The sequence below is a fragment of the Erpetoichthys calabaricus genome, chromosome 1, assembly GCF_900747795.2.
Source record: "Erpetoichthys calabaricus chromosome 1, fErpCal1.3, whole genome shotgun sequence".
In the NCBI taxonomy this organism is placed as follows: Eukaryota; Metazoa; Chordata; class Cladistia; order Polypteriformes; family Polypteridae; genus Erpetoichthys; species Erpetoichthys calabaricus.
In genome coordinates, this window is record NC_041394.2 from 318,179,780 (window position 1) to 318,198,450 (window position 18,671).

General features: G+C 40.8%; 1 protein-coding gene across 1 annotated transcript in view; it reads left to right on the forward strand.

Annotated features, from left to right (window-relative positions):
* tmtc1 (transmembrane O-mannosyltransferase targeting cadherins 1) overlaps positions 1-18,671 on the forward strand; it is a 607,165-nt gene that overhangs the window by 579,447 nt on the left and 9,047 nt on the right. The window contains exon 18 of the mRNA XM_051929219.1: positions 3,274-3,396. Within this exon, the coding sequence (XP_051785179.1) occupies positions 3,274-3,396 (123 nt within the window). The remainder of the gene's footprint in view (positions 1-3,273; positions 3,397-18,671) is intronic.

Here is an 18,671-nt window from a genome sequence, read left to right on the forward strand (position 1 = left end):
AACTTCATGCTGTGGCTCATCAATTTTATCCCCCTGTAGTTACTACAGTCCTGCACAACCCCCTTATTCTTAAATATCAGCACCAGTACACTTCTCCACTCCTCAGGCATCCTCTCACTTTCAAAGATTCCATTAAACACTTTGGTTAAAAACTCTACTGCCGTATCTCCTAAACACCTCCATGCTTCCACAGGTATGTCATCTGGACCAACGGCCTTTCCATTTTTCATCCTCTTCATAGTTGTCCTTACCTCCTCCTTGCTAATCCTTTGCACTTCCTGATTCACTATCTCCATATCATCCAACCTTCTCTCTCTCATTCTTCATTCATCAACCTCTCAAAGTGCTCTTTCCATCTGCACAACACACTCTCCTTGCTTGCGAGTACGTTTCCATCTTTATCCTTTATCACCCTAACCTGCTGCACAACTTTCCCAGCTCGGTCCCTCTGTCTAGCCAGTCGGTACAGGTCCTTTTCTCCCTCCTTAGTGACCAACCTCTCATATAACTCATTATATGCCTTTTTTTGTTTTGCCTGCGCCAGCTCTCTCTTTACCTTCCGTGTTATCTCCTTGTACTCTTGTCTACTTTCTGCATCTCTCTTGACTATCCCACTTCTTCTTCGCCATCCTCTTCCTCTGTATACTCTCCTGTACTTCCTCATTCCACTACCAGGTTTCCTTTTCCTCCTTCCTCTATCCAAGTGTCACACCAAACACCCTTCTTGCTGTCACCCTTACTACATCTGCTATAGTTGCCCAACTGTCTGGTAACTCTTCACTGCCATCCAGTGCCTATCTAACTTCTTCCCTAAACTCAAACTTGCAGTCTTCCTTTTTCAACTTCCTCCATTTGATCCTTGGCTCTGCCCTCACTCTCTTCCTCTTCTTGATCTCCAACGTCATCCTACAGACCACCATCCTATGCTGCTTAACTACACTTTCCCCTACCACCACTTTGCAGTCTTCAATCTCCTTCAGATCAACTCTTCTGCATAGGATGTAATCTGCGAGGTGTGCATCTTCCTCCACTCTTGTATATCACCCTATGTTCCTTCCTCTTCTTAAAACATGTATTCACCACAGCCATGTCCATCCTTTTGGTAAAATCCACTATCCTCTGACCTTCTTCATTCCTCTCCTTGACACCATACCTACCCATCACCTCCTTGTCTCCTCTGTTCCCTTCACCAACATGTCCATTGAAATCCACTCCAATCACCACTTTCTGTCCCTTGGGTACACTGTTCATCACTTCATCCAGCTCACTCCAAAAATCTTCTTTCTCATCCATTGCACACACAACTTGCGGGGCATATGCACTAACAACATTCATCATCACACCTCCAATTTCCAGCTTCATAATCATTACTCTGTCTGACACTCTTTTCACCTCCAAAGCACTCTTGATATACTGTTCATCAGAATAACTCCTACCCCATTTCTCCTCCCATCCACACCATGATAGAACAATTTGAATCCACCTCCAATCCACCTTGCCTTACTCCCCTTCCATTTAGTCTATTGCACGCACAATATATCAGCCTTCCTTCTCTCTATCATATCAGGTAACTCTCTCCCCTTACCAGTCATACTGCCAACATTCAAAGTTCCAACTCTCAGTTCCACTCTCTTTACCTTCCTCCTGCCTCCGGACGCGTTTCCCCCCTTCAGCAAACAGTAGCCCAATTTCTGCCAGCACCCTGTTGGCTAACAGTACTGGTGGCGGTTGTTGTTAACCCGGGGCTCGACCGATCCAGTATGGAAATTTGTATTGTTGTTCGCATATTGATTTGGCAAAATTTACACCGGATGCCCTTCCTGATGTAACCCTCCCCATTTATCCGGGCTTGGAACCGGCACAAAGAAACACACTGGTTTGTGCATCCCCTGTGGCAGGATTATACATACCTGTATGTTCCCATATACTCACTCATTTTCATGTGATATTTTATGAGTACAGGACTGCTGTAAGCCAGAGCCTATTATAACAGTAACAAGTTATAAAGCAGGAAGCAACCCAGGGGATGCCTTTAAACTGTTGACTTGTACTGTCCACTCAACTCAGCTTTCACTTTATTATCCCATATAGAGAAATTCATTTGGTTGGTGCATCAACAATAATCTTACATAGACAGATTTTGAATATAAAAAGACAAGGAAGGATAAACACAGTAAAAGAAATTACATATGTATGAACATCAACATCCGTGTATTTATTAAACATTCTGTACATACATACACACAGAAATACATATACTAAAAATATATTCATTAACAGACACTCCTGATCAAAGTTCAGTAGCCAGAGTTTGGTGTTTTACCTTTGTATTTATCAGCATGGAATTCTCTTTTGATCTGGTTATAACCTTATATATAAAAAATATTGTACCAGAAGAGTAATGAATAAAAAGAACAGCCTCTGATACCCACTGTGAAATATAGCATTGGATTACTGAGGTAAAAGAGCTGTTTTCCTACTACTAGGCTTTGGCCATTGCTGAAAACAGTGATATCATTTTTTCACAAGAACATTGCCTTCTGCTATTGGTAGAAAATTTTGCATGCAAACACTGCGACCATCTGGTGACAGCTGAAGAAAAGGTTAAGGACATGCTTAGCATGTAATGAACTGAAAAGTACCACAGTAAATTAAAGTAATAAGTATAAACTTAATCCTTCATGTGCTGGGGAGTAAATTTAATTTGTCCAGTGAAGCAAACATGATGTGCCAGTGCTCTCTTTATAAACGTGTTGCTTGACATCAGTTGTTCTCTGACAGTTGTTTTTCTGTAATTTCTTTAACATCCTTGACTTTGTTTTCTTTGACACTTCTGTATCTTGGAGTATTTTTTCCTCATAAATCTTCTACTCTTCTTCTTCAGCCCCATACCTTGAACTTACTAACAGGTGTAGATCTGGATTTCTTGACTTTGGTTCTGTTGTCACTTGTAGCAGTCTAACACTAAGTCACTTCATCCTAACATTTGCTGTTTGCTGCTCTAACCATCAAATTCAACAACCATTCTCTTCGTGTAAGCCTGTGTCTACTCCTAACATTGCTCAATCCAAATATGTTCAAGCTTTCCTTATATTTTAATTTCCGTCTTTGTTAGTGTGGTGCAGAAAGTTTTATTACTGTATTTTCTATTTTGTGAATTTGGGCCCCATTTTTATTTCAATAAAGAATGTGGTAGTTTGACATCTTGCAGTTTGCTCTTTAATTCTTTTTTTGTTGCATTATTGTATACATATTCTCTTTATTTTTACTTAGGCATTGGAGGCCCTGGAAAAAGCTATCCTGGTGAACCACAAAGACACCAAAGTCAAGGCTGAGTTGTACTTTTCAAAAGGAAACCAGCTGAGGGAAATGAACCTTCTTGACTTGGCTTTTGAGGTAGCTTCTCTCCTTGTGATTATTTTCTTGTGCTCTGTGGTAGCCTAAGTGAATAAAAATCCCAACCAACTGCAGTGGTTTTGAGTCACCAAAATATCCATCCATCCACTGTCTAACCCGCTGAATCCGAACACAGGGTCACGGGGGTCTGCTGGAGCCAATCCCAGCCAACACAGGGCACAAGGCAGGAAACAATCCCGGGCAGGGTGCCAACCCACCGCAGGACACACACAAACACACCCACACACCAAGCACACACTAGGTACAATTTAGAATCGCCAATCCACCTAACCTGCATGTCTTTGGACTGTGCGAGGAAACCGGAGCGCCCGGAGGAAACCCACGCAGACACGGGGAGAACATGCAAACTCCACGCAGGGAGGACCCGGGAAGCGAACCCGGGTCGAACTCGTAACTTAACTTTCATAAGCTAAAAATGTCACATATTGTATTTTTCAAGACTGGAGTCTATTTTCATGATATCATTTTTTTTAAATGCTGGAACATGGATTGCTAAAATCCCTTCTGGTATCAGTGGCTGTAAGCTGTGCATGGGGTATGAGCCAATTACAGGACCACTAAACTAATAGTAAGTATTTATACTGTTTATAGACCTGGGAGTCACAGAAGGAAACATGCAAACAGCACACAGATGATTCTCGAGCCAGGAATCTGTGGGGGTGCAACTGCTATAGCACTACACACAGTAGGAATGTTCCACCCCAAACTTTATGAAGTAAAACTTCTAGACTCCAGTGGATTTATTAAAAGTTTGTAAGACCTGATTAGATTACAATGGGGGAAATAAATATTTGATCCCCTGATGAATTTGTAAGTTTGCTCACTTACAAAGAAATGATCATTCTCTAACTTTTATGGCAGTTTCATTTTAACGGAGAGAGACAGAATATCAACCAAAAATCCAGAAAAAACATTACATTAAAGTTATAAATTGATTTGCATTTCGTTGAGAGAAATACGTATTTGATCCCCTACAACCCATCCAGAATTCTGGCTCTCACAAATTGGCTGTGTGACCATTTGGTTGATATTCTGTCTCTCTCTATTAAAATTAAACTACCATAAAAATTAGAGACTGTTCATTTCTTTGTAAGTGAGCAAACTTACAAATCCATCAGGGGATCAAATTATTTTTTCTCCCACTGTATATCACTTGAAATGTTTGTCTGTTGTAATTCATCTAAAAATTTTGAAAGCAAGATTTAAGTACTGTAAAACCAAAGTAGAGGCCATAGATAAAATAAAACAGCCATTAAAATATTTTGAAGAGATGCAATAAAATTTAAAATAGTACATTTTTCCATAACATTTACATATTTTAGATCAGCAAACTAAGTTCAAGTTGGTTAGAGAAAACAACCAGATACTCCAGCTTAGACACCTGTAAAGAAACAGCAGCATTAGTCCATAAGGCACCTGCTACATTTGAAAAGTTATAACTGCATGGCATTGCTTGAACTGAAATAAGGTTATAACCACTTTGTTACCAGGATCTTTGCATTTCACACAGCATCTTAGTAGATATGAAAAGGGTCAGACGTGATTTGTATTTCAGTCTTTGCATTAACAAAAGCTGAAATTGCAGTCACAGCATGGAAACCTTTGCTATCCACTGCATTTGAAGCATATCCACAGTAGGACTGCACAGTATACTTTTTTATATATTTATTTTTTTGATACTTTTTTATCAGTATGCTGCTGCTGGAGTATGTGAATTTCCCCTTGGGATTAATAAAGTATCTATCTATCTATCTAATACTGAAAAACCCATTCTTTAAACAGTATGGTTTCAGGAATTTTGGTTACAGAAGTAAACAGTAATTTTAAAGGACCTTATTCTCAGCTCTTCATTCTTCTTTTCTCCAACATGCTATAGACTGCAAACCTTCGTCCATCCTTTTTGACATACTAGAGTAGTGTTTCCTAAACAATGGGTCATGAATGTTTGTGATGGACCACACATGATTGTGCAGTAAAATTACAAACGTTCATCTAAGTGTGAATTCTGTGCAGTGTTTATTGTAATGTTTATTACAGCAGTATGTGAAACAATGCCATTTATGCGTCATGCAGAGCTTTCGCATGTGTGGTATGAAAATATGTTTTCCTATTCTCCTATCTCACAATCTATTAAGCAGTCATTCTGAGACAACTGACATCAAAGATGCATATAAGAAAGGGACAGAGAGGAGGAACTGACAGACGAGTTTGTGAAGTACAGAGATTGTAGCACTAGATTGACATGTCAAAATGAAAATAACCAGTACGGGACAAGCATATGCTGGGTTTTATGAAGGGCAAGTGAATCGGATGGGAGTATATACAGTACTAGGGGGCTCTGCCCCCTGCTCGCTTCTCTCGCCAACCCCTGGTGTTGGGTAATTACAAATAGCGTGATGTATGTATGAGATATAGCATAGTGTGAAGGTGTAGATGACGCATATAGGAAGCAAAGAATAAACTGCATGGCACAGTGTAAAGATTTATTGGAAAATTTCCTTGTACACAACATTAGTAGTAAAGATGGTGTCTTGTCCTTGAATGAGTTTTCGTTGGCATGGATCATTTATAACCTTAACTATAACGTCAGATGAACGTCGAACTCGTGAGAAGGCCACATAAAGTTGTCCATGTCCAAAAACGGGCTCAGATAGGTAGATGCCAACCTTGTACATGGTTTGTCCTTGTGATTTGTTGATGGTCATGGCAAATGCAGGTTTAATGGGGAGCTGTCGCCGTTTAAGTGTAAAAGGTAATTCTAGGTCAGAACTTGTAAGGTCAATTCTAGGAATCAGAACAGTATTGTTAGCATGTGATCCTGTAAGAACTTTTGCTTCAATAACATTGTGTGTCATGGTGTTGACGACTAAACGTGCACCATTGCATAAACCCTGTTTAGTGTTAAGGTTTCTTAATAGCATGAGTATTGTTCCGATATTAAGGTTAAGATTGTGTTGTGGTAATCTGGCTGGGTTAATAGTGTTCAAATATTCTAAGGGGAAATTCAGATGTTCATTGTCGTCATCAGAGTCAACTTTGTCAGAGCTTAGAAAGAGCCGTGCCTCTCCAGGAAGTAATGCAATGACTTGGTTATTTATGTGATCAACATTAATATTTCTTGGACATAATATAGTCCGTTGTGTTAAAAGGGGTATTTGGTCTAATGAGATTGCTGTTCCAAATATCTCCGTAACTAAGTCGTCGCAGATAAAGGCTTGAGGAATTGTAATAATATCTGGGTGAAGTCCATCTATATTGGTGAGTGTCCCATCTCCCCGTTGTGATAACCAATTGTTATATTCTGGATCTGGACATCGCATGTTTTGTACCAATTGTATCTTTTGCAAGCAATGCCAAATGTCCGCGTATTTTAAGGTGGACTGAACAATAGCTGAGTGCATGGCATGTGGAACAATAGTTAAGCACTGTCTAAAATCTCCTCCTAATAAAAGTACCTTTCCCCCAAAGGGAATATTATTATTCATCAACGTTTGTAGAAGTTTATCAATGGTGTTGAGTAAGTGACTGGATGCCATTGTACATTCATCTATAATTAACAGTTTTGCAAGACGGATGTCACGTGCATTGTTACTGTTCATTTTCATAGTGGATACCGATGTTTCTGTGATTGGGACCGGTATTTTGAATAAGGAGTGACATACGTTTTTGGAGCGGAGACATTTTTTCTTCCGCGGTTTCAGAAGCGCGTTGTAGGCGCCGACGTGTATTGTTTTTTTTCATGCGGGTTCGTGTTTGTGGTCCCGTTACTCGAGCCGTATCGTTTTGTACCCGTGATCGTGAATTCATGACTTGTTTGTTCTTTATCGTTAGTAATATGGATAAGTAATAAGGAGGATCGCACTCACTGTTAATATGGAGCCTTTTCTGTGGTTGTACGGTTAATAGTGCATCATTGTAATGAGATTCACCTATGCTGTATAGTTTGAACGTGTTTAGATGACGTATGTTTAATACGGACTGTTCGTTTCTTCGTATTATTACCCATCAGGTGTCACATCTGTATATGTATTGTAGTCCGGTCTCTTGTTGTTATGTATGACGTCGTTTGTCGGCGTGCGTCGTCTTAGAAGTGCGTGGAATGTGCTGTATAGTCTGTACGTTGATTTCAGATGCGAGTTGTAGGCGAATGCTTCTATCGTAGTATCTGCCATTTTCCGAAACACAAATCTCTTTCTGTAATATGTTGGGTTTGATGTGTGACCCTTTGAGGACTCCGTAGTCTGTTCCGTTTAACTGTGGTGTGGGGGTGTGAGTCCTCTTTTTCAGTACTATCTCGGGCTTGATTTGTGAAGTTTTGTGGACTCCTTAGACTGTCCCGTTTCACTGTTAGGCGGGGATAATCTGATTCAAATATGTTGTGTTGTCCGTATGTGTGGGGTTTTTGTATGATCTCGAGTGTTCGTTTTTGGTTGCTCTTCCGGTTTTGAGCCTCAATCTCGGGCTCAATGGGTGACCGTGTGTGGAGTCCGTAGTCTGTCCCGTTTCACTTTGGGGTGTGCGTCTGACTCCTCTTTTTTGTGTGATATGGGCGCGTTGCCTCATTTCTTATTTCTGTTAGTGGAGGGGTGCTTTGTGTCTCATTTCTTATTTATGTTAGTGTGTGAAATCCGTAGTCTGTCCCGTTTCGTGTGCTATGGGCTTTGTGTGGCGCTTGCGTGTGACTCCTTGTTTTTGTGTGCTAGGGGCGCGTTGCCTCATTATTTATTTCTGTTAGTGGAGGGGGGCTTTGTGTGTCGTGGGTCTGAATCCTCCTTTTTGTGCACGTCCCGTTTCGTGTGCTATGTCCGTAGTCTGTCCCGTTTCGTGTGCAATGGGCTTTGTGTGGCGCTCGCGTCTGACTCCTTTTTTTTTTGTGTGCTAGGGGCGCGTTGCCTCATTTTTTATTTCTGTTAGTGGAGGGGGGCTTTGTGTGTCGTGGGTCTGAATCCTCTTTTTTGTGTGCGTACCGTTTCGTGTGCTATGTGGCGCTTGCGTCTGACTCCTTTGTTTTTGGTGTGCTAGGGGCGCGTTGCCTCATTTCTTATTTCTGTTAGTAGAGGGGGGCTTTGTGTGTCGTGGGTCTGAATCCTCTTTTTTGTGTGTGTCCCGTTTCGTGTGCTATGGGCTTCGTGTGGCGCTGTGTGCCATGGGTTTGTGTGGCGCCTGCGTCTGACTCCTTTTTTTGTGTGCTATGGGCGCGGCGCCTCATTTCTTATTTTCCGTTGCTTGGAGGGGGGCTTTGTGTGGCGCCTGCGCACTACGTCTTTTGCGTCCATGGCCCATGTCCCTGTGTCCATATCCGGTTTACCATTCTCGTTTAGTAATATGGATATTGTGGTGTGCCAGTGTTGTACGCAAAATGCAGTTTCAATGACGATTAACAAGTCTTCTATGGCTCATTGCATGTTCGCTGTTATGTTATATTACATATCTATAGCAGAGGTGCACAGAAAACTTTGTATTAAGTTTATCATGCCCCAGCAAAGAATTCCTTCTCATCACGCTCTATGAAAGTGGTCTGATTAACGTACATGAACTGGTATTGTGAAGGACATTTTTGTTAGACATGCATTGCTAAATTGGCCCCTGTTGTGTGTGTGTGTGTGTGTGTGTGTGTGTGTGAGAGAGTGTGAGAGAGATGGAGATTGTGAGAGTGTCATCACCGTATAATGGAATGGCTTTCTGACCAGGGATTGTTTTTGCCTTTCACCGTATGCTTGCTGGGACTTGTACCACCTGCCCTGCTGTTCTGCTCATGATTAGGAGGTTTGGATGGATGAAGTATTGTTTCCCTCTTTTATCTTTTAGTAATATTCATGTGAGAAATATGTTTGAAAGGAAACAAAAGTGTTACTGTTATTTGTCTCTTTATGAATGGGTACCGTTCAGATAAATAAAGGGAGATCATTCAACATCTTTGGAGCAAGAACAAAGAAACATTGACAAGTCTTGGCATGTATGGTAAGAAGAGGGATGGTTAGCAGAGGCAGATCAGAGTCTTCTCGAGGGGACATAAGGAAAGACCAAGAATTGTAGATACAGTGGAGCAGAACCATTCAGAGAACTGTAGGTCAAGACAAGAGTTTTGAACTAGGTTCTTGCAGCAACATTAAGCCAATGGAGAAACGAAAGGAGAGGAGTAGTAGGAATGAAGCAAGAAATAGAAAACACCAGTCAAGCAACTACATTCTGGAGGAAACTGAATAGTTCTGATTGCAGCCGAAGGAAGTCCCACCTGGACTGGTTTGCAATAGTCCAGCTGAGAGATAACCAGTGCCTAAACAAGGAGTTGTGTGGCATAACTAGTGGGGAAGGATCAATTTTTCTGAATATTATGAAGAAAGAAATGATAGGACTGCTTTGTTGAAGGTAAGGTATATGTTCAGTAAATGAAAGTGAAGACACCAGAGTCACACCAAGATTCCTGACCATGACTAATGGGGAAAGGGTATCATCTGAAAGGATAATGCTTAGAGACAAATCTGAGGAAGGAGAATCATTATAATAGCAATTATCTTCTTGGTTCCCAGTACAGTACTGATTTTCTTATTTGGGTTCACAGATCAAAAAGTTTAAGAACCCCCTGCACTAGAGAATTGCTAAGGGAACTGCTCTCTTGTAGCAAGACAGAGAGACACACTAGACTCAGTGTGGGACAATTCCCCTGAAGTAGCCCCTCCCCTTCAACATGCTTTAGACTCTCTGGTAGACCAACCACCATACCCTCCCCCTTCTTCTCTTTGACGGGCTGTGGGTGGTGGGGGTGATGAGGAGTTATCCATTATTTGCTTTAGTGCAATTGTGGTATCAGTACTTCGGTCCAAAAGATGGTATCGATACCAAAGTCATAATTTTTGTACCGATCCAACACTAATCCACAGAAGCACAAAGAACAGTACACAGCTAAAACAAAGAATCAAAACTGCAAAGATTGAATCATATAGATGTCTGTCTATTATGAATAATGTACTCCAAGAAAGCCCAAGCATGTAAAGAAATGGTGTTTGGATTATAAAATATGTATACATGGAAGGGAATAAACACACAGGGGACTAAAGTAGCAAAACAATTTGAAAAAGCAAAAATCTACCTATTCTACTGGGCCTCTGACAAGGTCTTGCACCACTGTCTGTATGATGGTGGTGCCTTGAGCTCACCTTTAAACACCACAAAAATTCTACATGTTCACATCTTTCTTACCTTTCTTATGAGAACTTTGCTTTTCTTCTTCTTCCCAGCTGAATCCTTATCCAAATCTCCTCCCAACTCCAAGTTCAAATCCAAGAACTGCTTTTGGGTATAATCAGAGATATCTTCATTACCAGTCTATGGAACTCCTATGGCCCTCCTTCCTTTAGAGGCCTGAGGTGTTCCTGCTGCCTTTAGTATACAGTTACATTGCCAATCAAGGTCTAATTCTGTTGCCTATGCCAGTCAGAAGCAGCAGGACATGTACACGCAAGGTCACCAAGCTGCCAAACAGCAATTAAATGAGTATTCTGTATGGGGTAGTTCAGTTCCTTTGGCATAGTCACAAATATTGCATATGAAAGTGGGTATCTGCTAGGGAACCCTAAGGCACAGCTATTGTCCTGCAAGAGATCAGACAGCTTGTATTCCCTGTCTAGATTGAGTCAACCTTTATTCCATCCACTATCAAACCTGCTTGAACCAGTTCAAGGTAATGGGATTGTCTATCTTTTAGTACAAAATCTTCCAAGCTTTCCCCTTAATTAGCAAAGAGTTAGCCTTGAACACTTCAAATAATGTTATCCTGTCTTATTGCTTCTTAGAAAGAGGCAGAGAAAGCCATTGGTCTTTGAACAACTATCTCCTACAGATAACAACACCAAAGGATCACAGTTCAGAAGTCAAAAGAACTGCCTCTGTTTTAAGTTAGACCTCCACAAAAGCAGGTGGAGAGAAAGGCAGATGATGTCTGCATGAAGAGGTGCATTCAGATGGAATTGAAGGAGATGAGGCCCAGAGGAAGGCAGAAGATGATGTGGTTGGATGTGGTGTTGGAGATTAGAGAAAGAATGGGTCTCAACTCAAAGGATGTCCAGGACTGCAGAGGGTGGAGGAAGAAGGAGAAACTGGCTAACCTAGGGAAAACTGGAAAGTAGCTGTTAAACCGGGAATGATCCATCCATTATCCAACCCACTTAATCCGAACACAGGGGTCTGCTGGAGCCAATCCCAGGCAACACAGGACACAAGGCAGGAACCGATCCCGGGCAGGGTGCCAACCCACCGCATGACACACCAAACACACCCACACACCAAGCACACACTGGGGCCAATTTAGAATTGCCAATGCACCTAACCTGCATGTCTTTGGACTGTGGGAGGAAACCGAAGCAGACAAGGGGAGAACATGCAAACTCCACGCAGGGAGGACCCGGGAAGCGAACCCAGGTGTACTAACTGCGAGGCAGCAGCGCTACCACTGCGCCATCGTGCCACCCACCGGGAATGATGATGATGGAAATTGATAGAAAAGGCCAAGCCTCTTAGCAGGGCATTGGTGTCTTTATGAAAACAGCCAGTTTCTGTCCATCAAAACTGTAAACCCTGTACTGCCATAACATAAATAAAGAGGAAGTGTCATCTCAATCCCAATATGTGAATTTCAATACTAATTTTATAGAAATGCACTGTCAGCTAATAAATCACTAAATGGTGAATTAGGTAGAGTATTTTAAATCTTTGTACATACTTTATATTGTATACAGAACATTGTGAAGTTATGTTAAAACAAATATATGAACATTAGAAATAAATTTGACGAGAACACACCATTCATCCCTAACAAAGCTGCCAAGTCCTATCCACCTAATTTTTCCAAAATATCATCAAGTCCAGTTTTGAAAGTCCCTACGTGTATCACAGTACTTGGTAGCTTTATTACACGGGTCCATGGTTCTCTGTGCAAACAAAAACTTCCTAAGGTCTGTGCGAAATTTACCATTAACACATTTCCAGCTGTGTCACCATGTTCTTGATTAACTCATTTTAAAATAATCAAATCTCCTCTTAACCTTCATTTGCTCATAGTGTGTGTGTGTGTGTGTGTGTGTGTGTGTGAGAGAGAGAGAGAGAGAGAGAGAGAGAGAGAGAAACACCACTGTGCTTTAGTCTTTATATCTCTACATAATTAGCTTTAATAAAAAAAATCATTGTGCCATACAGTACAGTATATGTACAAGCAGGAAATTCACAAAATGGACTTAGTGTAGGTGATTTTGTTTATTTTTAAGAACTTTTTTGCATTTGGTGTCAAGTGTAATAAAAGTATTCTGATTCCTGTGTTGCCTATTTAAGTAGGTGTTTAGTAAGAAAAAAGAAAAAAACATGGCCAGCTAAAGCTTCCTCTATACCTCAGTGCCAGTTAAGCATTCTGAAAACTCAAAAGCTTTGTAGAGCATTCATTTTATTAGAAACATAAAATGACAGGGTGCCCCTGGGTAGTATACACACCTGTTCAGAAATAGCTCAGACACTGTATAAAATGCAAAATGCTTGTTTTTTGTTTTTTAGATCAGTGTGATATTATATATTTCCACTGGAGTGAGAAACAGAAGGTGTCTTTTCAAGTAGAAACAGAACTACACAATAAAGTTCCCATTGTAGACACTATAGAATAGCCTCTTTCACTCAGTTTGTTCTGCAATTGTGATGACTGGTGTTCCTGAAGTTATGTAGACTGGATATGGTGCAACTGGACTGAGGATAAGTGAAACAGAAATTAGAGGCAGATTCTAGAAGTGTGCACAAAAAAACTGTAGCGGCAATTGTGCAAAAAAATCCTCATAAATAAATAAGTTCATACTTAAAAACATTTCCAGTAGCCATTGTGTTCAACAAATAATGAAAAATGGGTTATAAAGATTACAATAAAAAGAAGAATTAAACACAATAAATCTGTCATGCAATAACTTACTATTGCATGACTCATAAACAAGTGGCAACTTTGGGGAGCATCAGAGACTTTAGCCCCTAATGTATTGTGCTGAACTCTTTTTCTGGGGAATGCACAAGAACAATATCAGTAAGCCCCTGATCTTTTTTATCTACTCAATTTGATATACCCCTGAAAATTGCACGAAAAGCCCAATAGGTACACCAAACCCCCTCCACCCCCAACTCTTCATTTTTTTTTTACATTTTACATATTGGATAGGTAATTACAAAACTCCAAGGGGCAACTTGGAAGAGTAAAACTGTGTGTAAAAATAAAAGAGCAAGTTAAGACCCTGATATCTGCAAATCCTAATGGCATGCATAGTCCTGTGCAGTAGTAAAAAGTCTTGCCAGTGTCAAAACTAAATTGTAAGTATTCTTTTCTATCTCTCTCCTATCTCTGACAGAAAGCTTTTGGCCACATAATCCTTTTTCAGTAAAATAAGTGATCTTGAGGAGGATGATGATGAAGAATGTTATGACCACTTAAACACGGCCCACATTTTAGTAAAGCATGTGTTGAACTGGTACATTGTAGCAATGAAATATGTTTCTAAAAATCCTTCAGTACTGTGACAAGAAACCCACATGCATGGTCAAATCTTATACCCAAGTCACAGTTGAAAGTACTGTATTCTAGAAAGAGTCAGTCTTGAATCCAATGTAGGAAATACCCAGACTTCCAAGAGAGAGCAAAAGTTCAAGCAAGGACTGTAAACAACTCCACTCAAAGGCAATGTCCTGCAGTTTTTAATACATCCAGCAGGTCACATCTGCACTACAGTTTAGATTCAGTCAGTGAGCAGGTACGCTTTATCCACTCCTGCTTGTCCCACAGAGACACCCTTCACACTGCAACTTCCAAGCAAGGTTGTCTTCCCCTCTCCAAGCCATTGCTCCACACACCATGGCACACTCTTGTACTCCCACTGCTGGCCAAAGAAACACTATTATGAGGTCCCCAAGGGCTTAACACTAAACACAGCAATTGCACGCATACCCCTCTACGCCATTCATTCCAAAGGGCCCACAACAACACAGCCCAGCACTGATAACTGCAAAAAAGATAATGAACTAAGAAACAATACATTTTAAATGGGTATTTTAACACACAAAATACCATACCTTGTCCAAAAAAGTACAAGAAAAAACAAAACCACCATTGTTGTTCTACTAGTGCTTCCTCTGGGATAGTGAAGACTGGCGCCAAAATATTCTAAGTGAAACAGAAGCAAGTTCCTCAGTCAGTGTATTAAAACATTATATGCCAAAGCTGTGATTAACAGTTCTCACTTGACATGTAGCACTGTGTCTCCATGCATTCCCAGAATTCCATTCATCTCTTTGATATCCGGTCTCAGTGATGTCAGTCAAAGTGAGCAACATCTATCGAAGCATTTAAACATTGGAAGGTAAGCTTGATAGTAACATTGTTATTGTCTGTAAAATGCCAGCTCAACTGCTAACTGTAATCACTCTCTGGATGCATGAAAACATGAGTTTCAAGCTAAAAAATTTGACCTTCAGCTATGGGCCTTTGAGGAAGTTCATTTGATTTAGATAGTCTGATATGAATTTGTGCATTCATTCATTTTTTAACTATATTATTTACTAGCAAAATACCCGCGCTTCGCAGAGGAGAAGTAGTGTGTTAAAGAAGTTATGAAAAATAAAAAGAAACATTTTAAAAATAAAGTAACATGATTGTCAATGTAATTGTCGTAAGCTTATTTTAGTATTGAGAGTGAATTTGTTGATTGTAAAGAGTCGATGTTTGCAGTTCTGCCCTCGGGCTGTAAACTGACTAAGCTGTCTCTTGGACATGCAACATATACTTGGCCATGTGAGAAGCAATGTTGTGTCAAGTCAGTGCCGACCTTTTTTAGCATGAAATGTCCCTCGACAATTTGGTTCACACCAAATGACGTCATTTGAAATGCGGTGTTGTATTTGGGGTTGTTGTTCAAGAAATGCTCACTTTCAGGATGTTCACCACTTAAAAGCGCATGAAAAAGGTGCGGAAGGTTACGTAAAGTATTGAGGCAGACTTTGTCACCATTGTAACAGAAACCGGGAGACTCGCCTTTCCACTTGCAAGCTTTACAACATTCACAGACAACATCCATTGTGTGGATCATAGGCAAATCCACAATCTGCTTTGTTGAGGGCAACCTTTTTTTCCTAATGAACCATTTGTCATTATTCGGATCGTACCTATGAACAGAAGCTGTGTTAACATAAGGATGCAATTTGGAATATTTAGAAACGGCGCCTCTATGAACTTGTGGATTTGCCTGAGAGTATTTAGCGGCAGCCTGACGAAGTTGCTTTCGTCTAGGTTCATCTGAAAATCTACCACGACATCTTTTACATCGTGTTTGTGTTATTTTGTCACAGTTATGAGTGTTGCGGTCATCAAGGATTTGATTATCATTATTTCTTTCAATCAGGTTCGTATTTGGAGGGCGTGTTGTGTTCAAGTTACATTCCACGTTTGTCAACCGTTGTAAAGATACAACAGGTTTCATTGATAGCTTTGTGCCCACATTGTCAGAGTTAAAACATTCATAAACATCGAAGTGTCCACTACCCAAATCGCTACCCGTGAATCTAAGATGTTTAACAGGCATTCCCGGTTGTCCAAAGGTGTAAAATATTTCCCCATTTCTATACACTCGAAAGCGGCAACAAAACAATTCTGCGGCAGCTATCAGTTCACATGCAGAACCATAAGTTGAGAGCTTAAGCATTTCACTGCTATAGTGGTCCTGTGTAGTATAATTGTCTCCTGTACCGTCATTAGTCCACACCTTGAACCTCTCCCAGTCATTTGGTACATAGACACAATGTCTCTGTGGATATCAAGGCTGAGACTGATATGGCCATGGAATAAGTAAGAGAATGGAAGAGGCAGGCACAATCTCGGGGCATGGAAACCACTGGGTATGGGTTGGTGAAAAGTGAGGAGGCACATGAGTGCGGGATGTCGTTAATGTATATAGGCAGGAGCCAACCACATGGTAGGTGCGCGGACAGTGGCCGTGCGGAAAAAGGAAGGGGGACCGTGGGGCAGCCCTTGTGTATCTCTGCCGTGACATAAATCGTCTGTTAATGGAAAGAAGGAATGAAACCGCCAAAAGGAGAGGTCAGTTCCGAAAGTTCCTTACAGCATAATGGTAAGAACCGTCAAAAAGAAGACGTTATTTTTGAAAGTTTGTTACGGGGCACGGCGCAAAATGAAACATACTTAACGTTTGTAAGTACAGTGTAAAGGATGAGCATGGGAAATTTGGGCTTCCTACGTATATTGGAAGTCGCAGAAATAGTGAGGAGGGGTTTCCCCCATCTATATATACAGTTTAGGGGGTATACCCATTCCCCCCCTTGGGTGTCGCAATAGGACATGAAACATACCTAACTTTTGTAAATACACTGCAAGGAATGAGTACGTGAAATTTCAGCTTCCCACCTGTATGGAAAGTGGGAGAATTAGTGATGAGTCAGTGAGGGCTTTGCCTTTTATATATATAGATGTATAGCATTGTTATGTTCATGTACACAGATGTATACAGATTACAGAGAAATTCTTACTTGTGTTTAAAATTCAGCTCCATTAATGGACTTGGCAGAGCTGGAGCCTGTCCTGCTGGCGTATGATGCAAGGCAGAAAAGGTCTGATCAGTCAACCAGTCTGTTATGGAGCTAATGCATATCCTGTTAGCAGAGAATGTAAGACAGGAACAAATCGATGAGCCATTCTTTTATTGTATATCGCACCACATACTACATAACAAAATAAACAATGAATGCAACAGCAATTCAGCTTTATATTAAAAAGCCTGAATAGGAGTCCCATCACTGGGCTCTGTCACCCACACCATGTCAGTTTAAAAACTAAACAACCCAACCTGCATGTGTTTGAGATGCAGGAAGAAAGATTTCTGATGCCTGTCTGTTGGCAAACTCCATAAAGTGTCATATGGACAAAACCATAATAACAATTACAGTTACATAGCACATTTCTAACCTATTCAAAGCATGTTAAATAGACAGTGGGAAACCACTTCAACCATCACCAATGACCTTCGTTCATTCACATACACCTACAGTATATGATTTGATTTACCACTAAGCATCACCTGTGTCCTGCAGCTCCGCAGTGGTGGGAAGATTGAGGAGATTGGTCAGTCTGCTGGTGCAGCTGATCTACCAAACTGTGCAGTGACAATTCGTCAGGAAGGCATTGTAATAGCAGTAAAGTTTTTGTTGGTGTTATTGTACCGATGCCAGTTTGACTGATTATACTGAACTGGAGCTGAGGCTGGACACAAGTCCACCATGACTGTCCAAGGTGAGACTGAGATGTGTTGTAACAGAGGACTTGCAGGGGATGAGCACTTTTATGTGAGGGGTTGTATAGTAGAAAATATTCATCACATACAATACTTCATAACAGGCAGACTGAAAGAAAAAGAACCAGTAAAGACAAGCATGGCACTATGTAGCATGCATATGTTTTCATCTTGGCTCTTAAGAATTATGTTTCTTGACCTTTTACACACCTAAAGAAATTTGACTTCTTATACTTCAACTAATACCCAACCTCACAGGATCTTAACCAACAACAGGATACCAAAGCCAAAGACATGAAGGTTGTGTATATTGGTGTTGCTAAATTGGCCCTTGTGTGTGTGTGCGTGTGTGTGTTCACCCTGTGACGGACTGGTGCCCTGTCCAGAGATTATTCCTGCCTTGCACCCAGTGCTTGCTGGGATAGACTGCAGCTTGCCACGACTCTGCCCTGGGTAGGTTAGTTTAATATTGGCAACTGCAAGAAGCCCATGTAAAACAATGGTGGTCCCGACTCTCTGACTTTCAGAATTGTTCTGTGTCCTAGGTCTTGTCCCAGAGACAGCATCAAAAGGTAGGTGCAGCCCCTAGGTCATCCATGCCATGTGAATGGGTCATTCCTAGTAGACTCGCATATTGGGTAAGGGAAATTTTAAATAAGCAACAGAACAGGTATAAATCCTAACAGGTATTTTTCTCAATGTAATATCCATATATCATATTCATTTATTGCCACTGATATACACTAATGATGTTGTCATTCTTAATGAAAAGCATATGAAAGCAGTGCAATATGAAAAAAACATGTCACTGTGGGTCAGTTCTGTAGCTTGGCTGATCACACTGTACTCAGGGCCTGGAACTGAGAAAGGCTGGCAGCCCTTAAACCTCCACGTAGACCAACATTTTTATGACAAAGTCAGCTGGCTTTTCGATTGCTT